This window comes from Acomys minous, assembly GCF_964271855.1.
Source record: "Acomys minous genome assembly, chromosome: 20".
In the NCBI taxonomy this organism is placed as follows: Eukaryota; Metazoa; Chordata; class Mammalia; order Rodentia; family Muridae; genus Acomys; species Acomys minous.
Window position 1 is genome coordinate 13,182,371 of NC_140502.1, and position 14,707 is coordinate 13,197,077.

Genomic DNA, 14,707 nt, shown 5'->3' on the forward strand with positions numbered 1-14,707 from the left:
TCATATTTTAATTATTTAAGTGATATGTTTTGCTTTGTATCAACTGGTTGATTCACACTCTTTCCTCAAAAGTCAATAGTGACTTGAATAGGGGGTTGGCACATTCTGTTTGAAAGATTAGAAAAAAAACTATACAAGTTTTTCTACTTGTTTAATTAGGATCATACAAGAGCTTCCATATCATTTGAGTCTCATTTCTGTCAACTTGCAGACATTAGAGTCTTCTCAATTCCCACCTGATATGCAAAGGGGTCAGCAAGAATTCTGTCAATAATACTAAACTTCTTGTGGGGTTCATCCAGGCAGGGCAGCTTGGATGCATATGGCTATCACAGCCGGTTTTAGGGGACCAACATTCCACCTGTAAAGAAAATTGAAACCATGTGTGGCCATGAACTTATTCTGCAGAGGCTGTAGTATCATCACAAGAGTAATATCACCATAAGAGTAATATCTCATACCTCATACAGATATCAATCCAAAGAATGATTGTATTAACATGATTTTGAAGCTTGTTTGCTGATATTGTAGTGAGAATTTTTTTATCTACATGCTTATTTGATAACAACTTTATTTGTCACTGTTCTGTCCTTATCTGTTGGGCATCATGATAATGCTAACGTCAGCAAAAGGTATTTGGAGAAATTAATACAGCTATTTTGGGGGTCAGTTTGAGGTTTGTTGAAAAGCTAAAAATTGGAAGTATGATTAGATGGAAGTATTCGAATCATGGGCCTATACCCAGTGAACTCCATCTCATACCATAGAAATATATGAATATAAATTATCCTTGCTGTTTTATTTATTGTAGCAATGAAATGGTGTCTTCCTATATATACATAAACAGATAAATCCAACATTAAATACTTTTCGTATATAATGTGTACTATAACTCGACTACAGTGAAAGGTAGAATCATGATGTGTGTAGAAAAGTTGATGAACTGATAATGCATAACATTAAGCCAGGTCACACAAACTCAGGAGGAAAAAGGGTACATGTTCTCCGGTTGTTTTAAAGAAAGAGAATCCCAATCACTACATTTTACCAATTAAGACTCAGGAGCTAGGATGCTGGAGTAAAATCCTACTCACTCAGAAATGCAGACAATGCACCCACTACTTTACTATTCAGCTCATGTCCCAGATGGAAAAGGCCAGCTAGGTCACATGACATGCCAAGGGTAGAAAGCCGAAAGCCCAAAACCAAAGTGTTATTTCTCCGTCTCCATGCTGTCTTTTGTTTATAGTTTTCCAGAAATTATTTTATATGTGTACATATACATTTATATTATTACACATATATACAATAGATTACCTATGGCAAGAAAAACCGTGACACAGTCAGGAATTATATAAATGTTACTTCTTAGTGTTTGGGCTATGCGTATTCGACAGCCCTGAAGAACACATCTTTCCTATCTTGGTGCATAGGAATTTCTGAATGTAAATCAATCTCCATCACATAGTTTCAGTATCCACTTCTCACATTTATCTAGAGCTAAAACCGTCTTAACCCAGAAGGGCTTAAGCTTCATTGTAAAACTAAGCTACCTGGTCTTCAATCGCCTCCGAGACTTGGGAATTCAATTCCGATTCTAACTGTCAATATGCCTAGAGCTCTTCCAGATATTTAGATGTAGAATATAATGGTGTGTGATGTAATGTCTGAGCTTATACTGGGAAGTATCAATATGGGACAAGATTCATTATTTTGTGTAATTCATATGTTGTTATAGCGAAGATTAAATGGATACCAGGCTATGCTTCTTTCTCCCCTTATTGACATAGCAGATGACTGTCCAGATGGATAGAAGCTGTAACCCATTTCCCCCCTATTTTACACATTTAATATATATAATCCCAGTGAAAAAGCACATCTCATTCCCTACAGAAATAAACAAAAATAATTTTAAAATTTGTATGGCTTCTAAAAGGCCCTAGTTAGTCAGAGCAATCAGTATCAATGCAGGAGCGATTACCATTCCAATCTTAAGAAATACTGTAAAGACATAATGATGAAATTGTATGGCATTACCATAAATACATAGATGTAAACAAAAGGACAAAATAGAAGACCCAGACATAAGTACATATACCTTCAGCCATTTAGTATTTGAAAAATGTGCGAGGAACTCATGATAGATCAAAAAAAGCTTGGTCAGCAATTGGTGTTGTGAAAATTGAATTTCCACAGTGAGGAAAACGACATGAGTTTGCTCAAAAATTAATTCCAAATTGAGAAAGGCCCCTAAACATGGATGCCAAAACTTTTAAAATGATGTAAGAAAATATAGACAGGAAATTACACGGTATAGCTGTATGGAAGAACTTTGTGAACAGAGAGAGTTTTGCTGAAGAATTAAGAAAAATTTTATTTTTTAATTTTTTTACATTTTTATTAATTTATTCTCGTAACATCTCAAGGGTTATCCCATCCCTATTAAAAAAATAAAATTAAATTAAATTAAATAATTGAAAAAAGAGAACTATGCTAAGAATAGAAGAAAAGCGTTGATTTATCTAAAGAAAGATTTTCTTAGAATATGATAGCTTTCTTAATTAAATCTATAAGACAAGAAAGATTATTAAAAATACAACCACTGTAAAAGTCAAACGTGCTCATGACAAAGATGCTTCCCTTGTAAGTCATGTTTTAAAGACATGATGTGCTATGATGAAAGATGCTACAGTTTTACGCAAATAAAATTATATTTTGGAAGCCTTCCATGGAAAAATGGGAATACAAACATATATTTAATTATTAATTCAAACAAAATAAAAGAATTAAGAAAAAAGCATTTTTCTATTTTTTGGTGTAAATTATGCTTTGATGATTTCATATGTATACATACTTAAAATACATATATATTGTCCTATTGACATTCTGTTCTGTTGTTGCTGTGATGCTTTCAAAATTAAAAGGTCCATCAATGTGTGGTAGTTTTCAAGTCACTTGACAAGCACCACACCAGGAATCCAACAGGATCTGCATGCAAGTCTGGGAATTCTGAGATATCCATCCTCATAGAATGTCCAATCAATGAAAACATGGATATTCAATATATCAAAGTTATAAATATATTTAATACAATATATATACATATTAGTGATTCTTAAGTACTCCTAATTTATTAATGGCCGCATTAACCATTAATACTTTGGAAGATTTCAGTAACAGTGCTGACTTTGCACAATGCCCACTTAACATGTGCACATTTGAGGAATCCAATTGACAAAGGCTTCCGCTGAGGGTCGATTGTATATAGAGGGGACACAGCTTCTGCTCTAAAGACAGAAATATGCAATGGAAGAGCCAGGTGTTGGCTGGAGCAGGCCTTAAGGGTGCTGCCGTTTCTGATTATCAGAAATATCATTTTTTTTTGCACACCATAAAACTAAGGTTAAACTCCAAGAATGCTGCGTGATTGACATTTGATGTTTTCCTTGAAATATCTTGTGTTCATTTGGGCAGGATAGTTTGATTTAGCTTCTCATTGACTTTGCCTCATTTTATGATAGAGGATGATGATGATGATGATGATGATGATGATTATAACTATTACCATTATTATTTCTTCATTTCTCCTTTCTGGAAAATTCTAAATAAGATGCTATGAACCTTAATAAAATTGTTTTCCATAAAATATAGCTTTTGTAAGACACTCGGATCATCTTCTGTATCTGCTTTACTTTCTGACTCCTAATCTTGATCTAGGTCACACAGGAACATCAAGACAATGCCTACATACCCAAAAACAGACTCAAGAATTAAATTTCTAAAAAACCACATTTTTAAACCTACTATATAGAATTATTATATCATTATCCATAGATATTACCTTCTGATACTTTTTATACTTTGGAAACTTCATACATGTGTATAATGAAATATGATCATCTATCTATGCCTAATTGCTCCCTCCTAATTCTACCTGTATCTCTCCTAACATCTTCCCTCCCAATTTTATGAAATCCAGCTCCAACAGTGTTCTGTTACCTGAGAAACAGATATGACATCAACAATGAATGTGACATGAGTACACACATACACACACACACACAGAGACAGAGAGAGAGAGAGAGAGAGAGAGAGAGAGAGAGAGAGAGAGAGAGAGAGAAGACACAGAGGATGACACTAAGCTCAACAACTTTATTTTTTCCCTATCATGGCAAAAGGTTTCAAGCAATATAAAAATTACAACGTGATTGCATCCTATGTTTCTTCAAATCAACAATTATAAGGAGACATGATCCATATTCTTATGTATTGCAAGTGAGAGAACAAATTATTCCCAAGAACCCACATACAACCCTACCTAAGCAACTTATTATATATTAAGAAAATGTAAGCAGGCAAGATATGCTTCTCTCACATGGTTTTATTTACTACAAATATGGGAAAATGCATACTGTATTTTGTGGTTACAAAAGAGGATCCAATCATTTTATTATTCACTTTAAAATGTAGTCTTAAAATGAGCTCTTAAAAGTACAAAAAAATCTAAACTTTCTGGGCATGTTGGTGCACGCCTTTAATCCCAGCCCTTGGAAGGCAGAGGCAGGTGGATCTCTGTGAGTTCAAATCCAGCCTGGTCTACAAAGCAAGTCCAGGACAGTCAAGGCTATACAGAGAAACCCTGTCTTGGAAAACCAAAAAAAGAAGAAAAAATCTAAACTTTCATATAAAAAGCAATCAGCCATTTTTACTTTAAAACATCTGGATGCACATCTGTAGCCTTTGACATTTCTTTAAATACTTTCAGAAATCAAAGGGCAAAATTGGGTACAAGAAATTAATAATCATTTTTGTCATCCACCCACCTTTAGCAAGGAAGGCACATTAGCAAGTGCTAGTCTGCCTGCCATTCTTCCTGCTGTCTGACCTCAAAAACATCCCTTGCACTACTATCAAGAGTGTGCCTCTCCAACTTCAAAATGTTCCCCAAAATTTTACACAGGAAAGTCACTAACAAAACTTCTTCACTTAACTTTATTAAAATCTACGTCTCTAAAATATTTCTAAGTGTGGTCGTACACTCATTGGTCAGCTGCAGCAGAAAGACCTTTCAATGATCAATCACTAATATTCTGTGTCCCAGGAAAGCTCATTGGTTGGAAATTCATTCTTTCTGAGCCCTTAATGGTGCCAAGGTAGTAGATTCTGTAGGTTTAGTTGTGGTGTCCTTGACCCCTCTGACTCCTTTAATTCTTCATCCTACTCCTTCACAGGATTCCCCAAGCCATGCATCATGTTAGGCTGTGGGTCTCTGCATCTGTTTCCATCAGTTGCTGGGTGAAATCTCTCTGATGATAATTATACTAGGCTCCTGTCTCTGCACATCCTGTTGGCAGGACAAATTGTAGATCCAAGATTTTGCAGCTGGGTTGAAGTGCCAAAACCTCTATTGGAAGTCTTTCCTGGTTAGAGAAGATGGCTAATTAAGGATCCATATTCTCCATTACTATGAGTTATAGCTAAAGTCACTGTCATGGTGTCCAGGGAGTTTCTATTGCCCTTGGCTTCCAGACTGTTTCAGTGATGGTCCCCCATTCTAGTCTCCTCTTCCTGTACTCTCTAAATCCATCTTTCCACTACCTGATCCCTCTTCTCCCATTCCCACTCCCACCCGTGTCCAGGATCTTTCTCCATCCACCCACGATGTCTATCCTGTTTCTTTTTCTCAGTGAAATTCAAGAAAACCACACTGCCCCGCCTCTGTTACTTAGCTTCTTTGACTCTGTGGGTTGCTGACTAGTTATCCTTTATTGTACAGCTAACATCCACTTATGAGTGATCACACACCATGTTTGTCCTTATGAGTGTGGGTTACCTCATTCATCATGATCTTTCCTTGTTTCAGTCATTTGCCTGTTAATTTCACGATGCCATTGTTTGTGATAGCTGATTAATAAAGCACTGTATACATGAACCACATTTTCTGTATTCATTCTTCAGTTCAGGGATATCTAGGGTGTTTCCAGTTTCAGGCATTCACAAATAAAGCTCCTAAGCACATACTTGAACAGATATCATTGTAGCATGCTGGACCATATTTTGTGCATATGCTTATGAGTGATATAGCTGTATCATGAGGTTAGATATAGTTCCAATTTTTAAAGAAACTGCCAAATTGATTTCCAACTGTAGCCTGTGTTTCCTTTCTATTTTCTTGAAAGTTAGGCATTGCCTATTCTGTCACATCTTTCTCTGTCTGATTCATCACTTTGTCTGCCTCTCAATTAGATATCACATTTAAACATGGGTAATTTCTTATACAAATTAAATTGACCTTCACTGCTTCCTATTAAAGGTGTGTGCTAAATGTGTGTCTGCATTTCACCTAGGGCACACAGACCTACAAGGTATCTGGGCATAATTGGAGTAGCCCATTGTGCTGGGTTAAAATTACTCTACAGAAACAAATAAAAATAAGATAGTGGTGGAAGGATACAAAACTTTGTAATTGTAAACTGAAGGGTGCACTTGAATAAAACTCATATGCTTATATAAAATATACAAAGAATACTAACTATAATAGTTGTTGTAAATATTTTTAAAAGAACTACGTTGATCTGTGTTAAAACAGTAAGTGAAGTCTATATACAGTGGGATATAAAGAGTTCAATTTCTTATGCATGTTACTCCAATGTTACTAACACCTTCCAGTGCCCCATTCAATTTTGAGGCACCTTAAAAACACAATGCTTTCCCAGATACACTGCATCTTTGGAACCCACCAGGAACTATTAAAAGTTTTTGTTAATTGACAATTGGAGAAAGTTTCATGAATAATTCTGTCTCCCAAAGCCAGCATTGTCATCACCACTACCGATGAAAAGAAAATTGCAGTTCTGCAGGGAGGTGAGGTCACAGTGACACAGACCTCGCCCTCAGGTCTTGAGCTGGCTCTCTCACAGCTCTGCTTATTAATGAGTCTGAGATGTGCTGAATGGAGTCACCACCCTGCAGAAGCAAGAATCCAGGTGAGTGCTTTGCTATCAGTCTGAGTGGCAAAGTCAGTAGAGAAGAGAGGACTTAGTATATGTTCAAGTTTTGTAGTGGGAAGTTGGTGTAGAAAAAGATTCATAGCACTGAGAGAGAAGACACAGGAGTAGCTACATAACTAAGAGGTGAGTGGAAATGGCAGTTTTCCTAGCTTTGTTCCAGCTCCTGATGGTTCTTGCTGTGATATAATTTGCTAATTGTGGCTGACTGAGGCAACAATAGGACATTACAGACCATTTGTAACGGTGCTGATGAACTATTGTAATAAATCATTGTGCTTATTCACTTTACCTTAAATGAGATTTAGTATATCATCAAAGTAGTAGTAGTAGCTGTCATAGGAGGAGGAGGAAGAAAAAGAGGAGAGAGGAGTGAACTCATCATGATTTCATTCCCATATTGGACATTTAAATGGAATTATAAGAAGCTGACAGTCCTGGGTAGATAATGCATACTATCTGTTTCTGGATTGAAATGTATTTTTATTTGACATCTCACTTATCTTCTGGTTTTAGAGCCATTAGTAACTGAATCTGTATTTAATGGTCATTGATACAATGACAGATTTGAAGCATCTTCCATCTGAATTTGGAAAGGTATGGTCATATTGTAAGTATTGTGCTATCATAGTTAAGACCAACTATGTCCCGACTTACCTCTCCTCGGTTAGTCATACTCTCAATGTAAGTCGAATCTGATTGACCAAAGTAAATGTTTCTTATTTTACAGCACAGATGATGAGACATTTAGTAAAATATGTTTGGTGTTAGCATTTGCCATTCCTAAGAAGCCTGGCTCAGATATTTTCTGTTTGTCTGGAGTGCTTTCAAACTGTAAACAAGCAGGCTGTTATATAACAAATATGTTATATTTGGAGGACACATTCTTTAGAATCTTTAAATTGGAGTAATAGGACTGATGAAAGTAAAGTCCTTTCAGGTTGTATATTCTATTTGTGACTGAGCTTGTAAACCTAGATATATAGTGAAAAAAAAACCCAAACACATAATGTGCACCTTTTGCATAAGCCTTGGTCTCCTTTTGTTCTGTGAACCCTGTATAAATAAAGAAGCGCCATGATGGAAGTCATTCAATGTTTCAGAAGCAGTCTGAATGACAGTCAGTCAGTCAGACATGCAGAAGTGATCTGACTGCTACTCACTCAGAGGTGCAAGAGCCACTGACCATCAGGTCTGACTCACTTTCCTCACTGACTCCTTATACCCTCTGTGGATCACACTGTCCACGGTGAACAAACCAGTCTGGAAGGGCTCCGAACATTCAAGGGCATCTCACATTAATTAAAAGGATTTCAGCCAGCTCACCATCCTACTCATATTAACTTCTACAGATACCAAGCCTTATAGACAATTTTCTTCTAGTTCTTGACTGGCTTGTTGACTGTCCTTGCGTGGCGTATCAGCATGTAACAATGGTCCCCTTTCTTGGTTTGTTTGTTTTGGTCTAGTACTAATTCACAGTTGCTTCTGTCGGCTTCTACAGGGGGGGTCTCACCCTACCTTTCCTTGTAGGAATTACATTTGCTGTCCTAAGAGTGTTCTCCAACTTATGTGTACTAATGGGCAGTCCTCTTTTGTACCATCACTACTTTAGACTAATTCATGGTATCAGAGCTCAGTCAGTATCATTGTGCACAAATATTGGATGATGTCTGTTGGGATAATGCTCTCAAATGTAATTCCATGAATTTTATGTACAGACCTCAGCTGCCACCAAACTCCATTCTAGGAAAACTTTAAATCAAAATCACTTTCTTGTTTTCTTGGTGACTTCATAACCATACATCTCACGGAAATTTTCCAAGTGAAACATCACATGGAACACAGTAGAATAAAACAATAATGTACGACTTTTCAGGAGTCTATAAGTTTATAGAATTTTATGATGTGTATTTTGATTAATTAATCATGAATTATATATGGGCACATGTATTTGATATCCTGGTTTATGCACCTAAGAGAATACTGGATTATAATTTCTTCTATCTTTGACCAAAAAAAATTACTGTTGTTATACTTAGCACTGGTTTGTTCTTAGCATGTAGGTTTGTATTTTTTCTTCCTAAGCAGATGTGACCAGTGTTCTACAAAGTTTGCAGTCACATTCATATAATGAGGAGTTATAAGGCTCTTAGTCAATTTACAAAAATGTACAAGATTGTTATTTGTATTCCTTTTTTTCTTTCACCCTTTGGTCATTTCTTATTTTCTTTTGTTTTAGTTAACATAAAAGTAGCTAGTTTCTTTAAAACCTCTTTATATTTAGTGTTTTGGTTGATCTACCTTTTTTTTTTCACTTTTGCTCCTATTAACCTTGTCACATTACTTATTCTTCTACTCTCATATTACATTTACTTGGTTTTCTCACACCCTTTCATACAAGCTCTTTGTAACCATCTAATGAGCTGCATCACACTTTCTTTGGCTCAACACATGTTTATCCCACATAAACAAACATGTGTTATAGCCATAAGCAAAGAAACTACGTTAAGACAGAATACAGGCTAGTGATCTCTTTGGACCTGGATTAATTCAAAGAATACTTTCTATTTTGTTCAGTATCCATTGCCTCTGCAGTACCAACACATAGAGAAAAGACAGCTAGTATCTGATAGCCTCTAAAGGTCTCAGAATATCTCCAAATGTGTTTTACCTTCTTCACAGCTTCTTCTGCCTGATGGATAGATGGAAGCACCAACCAAAGAACACACATCTACTAGATCTAGGCCCTCACCACACATGTGATGGATGATCAGTTTGATCTTCATGTGGGTCCCCTAGTAAGTAGAGTGACTTCTGCCTATGGACTCTGTTGCCTGCTTTTGATTACTTTACCATATCCATGCTGCCTTGTCTGGCCTCAGTGCATAAGGTCGAACTCGGTGTTTTTAGGAGATGTTGTACTGAGGTGTGTGTGTGTGTGTGTGTGTGTGTGTGTGTGTGTGCATGTGAGTGCGTGTGCCTGTGTGCTTGCACTCCCCTTTTTTGAGGACAAGGGCAAGGCAGATAGTGGGAAGAGTATGAGAGGGAGGAACTGGAAGATGACTATTGAGGAGGCTATGACCAAGATGTAAAGGGAATATATAAATTAAAAACAAATTTAAAAATTCAAAATTAAAATTTTTGTCATAATTATTAAAGTGCTCTTCCTTTACACCATTATGAGCAAATATCAATAAATTCTGCATGTCCTGCTTCATGTTTGTTTTTTATTGTTTCTCACTAACCAACATCAAATCATCTTGAAGGATTCATATCATGTAGAACTTTTTGTCTGTTCTTCCATCACCCTGTATGTTATTACTATTGAGCATTCTCACAGTAAAGACATGGAAAGTAATCATTCTTACAAAGAAGTTCTGCATGAGGTGCTCTTATATGTCTCTTCCAGTTTTGTACTCAGGAGTATAAAGGACCCACTGTTTCAGTCTCTCAGTAGCTCTATGGATTAGTGGATTCTTCTTTCACCCCAAACTGCAATTATTTACAGTTATCCTTTAAGCCAGAGAAACTGTGTGGACATATTCTAAAGGAAGTAGTGCTGAATCACAAAATGGATTTCTGGAATCTGGCAATCAAAACTGTTTTTTTATCACAAACAACCACTGGAATTGTTGGAAATTTATCTCTTATCTTCTACTATGTAGGTCTTTACTACAGAGAATGCAAACTGAAGCCCACAGATTTGATTCTCATGCATATAATGGCAGCCAATGCCTTGACCATTCTTTCTATGGGAGTTCCCCAAACAATGGTAGTTTGGGGATTGAAGCATTACTTCAATGACTTTGGATGCAAGTTCATGTTTTACATTCAAGGAATTTCCCGGAGTGTGTCCATTGGAACCACATGTCTCTTGAGTGTCTTCCAGGCCATGACAATCAATCCTAGGAAATCGTATTGGACAGATCATAAAGTCAAAATGGAAAAGTACATTGGATGCTGCATATTTACTATCTGGCTCATATATTTGTTGATAAATTTCATTTTCTTTGTGTACCCATTTAGCAAAAGAAATTCAAAAAATGTGACAAGAAAGCGAGATTTTGGATACTGTTCCACTGTAGGGCGTGATTATATTAACGACTCCCTCTATGCAGCATTTATAGTATGTCCTGAAGTCTTCCTTTCTGGGCTCATTGCGTGGTCCAGTGGCTCCATGATTGTCCTGCTGTTCAGATACAAACAGATGGCTCAACACATCCGCAGCACTCATAATTCCAGCAGAACTTCCCCTGAGTCCAGAGCCACCCAGAACATCTTGTCCCTGGTGTCTATCTTTCTGGGTTTTTATACTCTATCCTCGTTCTTAAGAGGCTGCATTGCTCTGTTGCCCAAACACAACTGGTGGCTGGTGACCATCACTACCCTCACTTCTCTTTGTTTTCCCTGTTTTGGGCCTTTTGTCCTTATGAATCATTACTCTGCCATGCCCCGACTCAGATTGTTCTGGATGAAGAATAATCTTTCTTAATCATATTTTAATTATTTAAGTGATATGCCTTGCTCTGTATGCAGTGGATAATTCACACTCTTTCCTCCATAGGTCAATACAGAGACTTAAAAAGGTGGGTGGCACTTTGTCTTTGAAAGGTTGGAAAGATGACCTAAGAAGTGTTTCAACTTGTTGAATTAGCAGCTGACACAGGCTGGCCATATTGAGTCTCATATCCGTCAACCTGCTGCTGGGAGAGTCTTCTCTTTGGCCATCTGATAAGCAAAGGGGTCAGCAAGAACTCTGTCAGTAATACTAAGCTTCGTGTGGCGTTCATTCTGGCAGGGCAGCTTGGATGCTTATGGCTATCACGGCCAGCTTTTAGGGACAACATTCTATCTGCAAGGAAAACTGAAACCATGTCCGGCCGTGAACTTATGCTTCAGAAGGCTGTGGTACTGTCACAACATCTAGAAACTGCACCAGTCCTATCAAAATTAATAGTAATGTCTGTCACCACCTCTTACAGATATCTATCCCAAACAAGGAAGGTTTTGACATGACTCTGAAGTTTGTTTGCTAACATTTTAGTGATTATTTTTATCGTGATGCCTATTGGATTATAATCCTTATTTGTCATTGTTCTGTCTTTATTTGTTTAGCATCATGATAATGCTAACATCAGCAAAAGGATTTGGGGAAATTAATACAGCTATTACAGGGGTCAGTTTTGAGATTTGGTGAAAAGCTAAAAATTGGAATTATGATTATATTGAAGTATTCAAATCATGGGCCTATACCCAGTGAACTCCATTTCATACCATAGAAATATTTGAATATCGAGTATACTTGCTACTTTATTTATTGTAGCAATGAAATGGAGTCTTCCTACCTATCCATAAACAGGTAAATCCAACATTCAATACTTTTCATATATAAAATGTACTACATCAACTACAGGGAAACATGGAATCATGACATGTGTAGAAAAATTGATGGACTGAGAATGGATCACATTAAGCCAGGTCACACAAACTCAGGAAGAAAAAAGTTCACATGTTCTCCGGTTTTTTTAAAGAAAGAGAATCGCAATCACTTAATTTTACCAATTAAGACTCAGGAGCTAGGATGCTGGAGTAAAATCCTAGTAACTCAGAAATGCAGACAAAGCACCCAACTAATTTACTAGTCAGCTCATGTCCCAGATGGAAAAGGCCAGCTAGGTCACATGACATGCCAAGAGTAGAAAGCCAAAAGCTTAACACCGAAGAGCTATTTCTCCTTCTCCATGCTGTCTCTTGTTTAAAGTTTTCTTGAAATTATTTTATGTTTGTACACATACATTTATATTATTACACATATATACAACCTCTGGCAAGAAGAACCGTAACACAATCAGGAATTGTATAAATGTTACATTCTTAGTGTTTGGGCTACTTGTATTTGTCAGCCTTGAAGAAGACATCGTTCCTATCTTGGAGCATCTAAATTTCTGAACAAAAATCAATCTCTGTCACATATTGTCATTATCCACTTATCACACCTATGTAGACCTAAAACCATCTTAAACCATAAAGAATTAAGCTTCATTGTAAAACTAAGCTACCTGGTCTTCAACTTCCTCAGACACTTGAGAGTTCAGTTCCCATTCTAACTTTCAATATGCCTAGAGCTCTTCCAGATATTTAGATGTTGAATATAATGTTGTGTGATGTAATGTCTGATCCTGTATTTGGGTATACCAATATATGATGAGATTCATTATTTTGTGGTACTTATATGTTCTAATAGCGAAGATCAAACATCAAATGCTATGCTTCTTTCTCCCCGTCTTGGCAAAGTGCATGACTGTCCAGATGGATAGAAGCTGTAACCCATTTTTTCTACCTGTCTATTTTACACATTTAATACATACATTCCCAATGAAAAACCATATCTCATTCTTTACAGAAATAAACAAAGATAATTCTAAAATTCATATGGCATTACAAAAGACCCTAGTTAGCCACAGCAATCAATATCAATGCTGTGGGGATTACCATTCCAATCTTGAGAAATGCTATAAAGACACAAATACACAGATGTAAACCAAAGAGACAACATTGAAGACCCTGTCATGAGTACATATATCTTCAGCCATTTAATATTTCAAAAATGTGCCAAAAACGGATGATGGATCAAAATAAGCATTGTCAACAAAGGGCACTGTGAAGATAGAATTTCCACAGTGATGGAAATGACATTACATTTGTATCTACAATTCTGCACAAAAATTAATCCCAAATGGGAAAAGGGCCCTAAACATGAATCCCAAAACATTTAAAATAATGTAACAAAATACAGACAGGAACTTACAAGTGAAAAACAAATTATTCCCAAGAATCCACATACAATCATATGTAAGCAACATATTATACATAGACAAAAATGTATGCAGGCAAGATATGTTCTTCTCAAATGGTTTTATTTACTAAAAATGCGAAAAAAACGCAGGCTGTAATCATTTTATTATTCATCTTACAATGTTATCTTATAAAGAAAAATTCTTAAAAGAATCACGAATCTAAACTTTTATATAGAAAGCAATCAGCCATTTTTACTTTAAACTATCAGGAGGCACATCTATATTCTTCAAATTTTCTTTAAATAATTTCAGAAATCAAAGGGCAAAAATAGGTATAAGAAGTTAATAATCAATTTTTGTCACAAACTCAACTTTAGCAAATGAAGCACATTAGCCAGTTCAAGTCAGGATGCCATTCTTCCTGCTATCTGACCTCAAAAAAAATCCCTTTCATTAGTATCAAGAGTAGGCCTTTCCAACCTCAAATTGTTCTCCAAATTTTTAACAGGAAAGCCACTAACAAAAACATTTTAACCCAACTTTATTAATAATCTACATCTCTAAATTATTTCTAAGTCTGGTGGGTGAATCATTAGCTGGCTCCAGCAGCAATGCTTGGAAAAGATCAATCACTAATATTGTATGTGCCAATGACACTGCCCAAGGAGGGGCTAGAAATCCCCATAGAGTTTTCAAAAAAAAAACTCTAAGAATATAAGGGAAGTGGTGATCATGAGCGCCGCAAGCAAAATGACACTCCACAAAAGCTTGAGGCCCTCAGAACACATTGTCCTCAGGGCTCTGCCTCTCAGATGCACACCCATAGCGACTGTGCTAACAGGTGGACGGCATTCCATTAGTTCTAAGCTGTTTTGCCTTTCCTCTTGCATGGCCCCTATC

At 36.5% G+C, this 14,707-nt stretch overlaps 1 protein-coding gene across 1 annotated transcript; it reads left to right on the forward strand.

Annotated features, from left to right (window-relative positions):
- Positions 1–10,581: 10,581 nt before the first annotated feature.
- On the forward strand, positions 10,582–11,502 carry LOC311591069 (vomeronasal type-1 receptor 4-like; the record flags this gene model as incomplete). Its single annotated transcript, XM_084770437.1, has 1 exon — positions 10,582–11,502. The coding sequence occupies one exon, from the start codon at positions 10,582–10,584 to the stop codon at positions 11,500–11,502; it is 921 nt and encodes a 306-aa protein (XP_084626563.1).
- Positions 11,503–14,707: the final 3,205 nt, after the last annotated feature.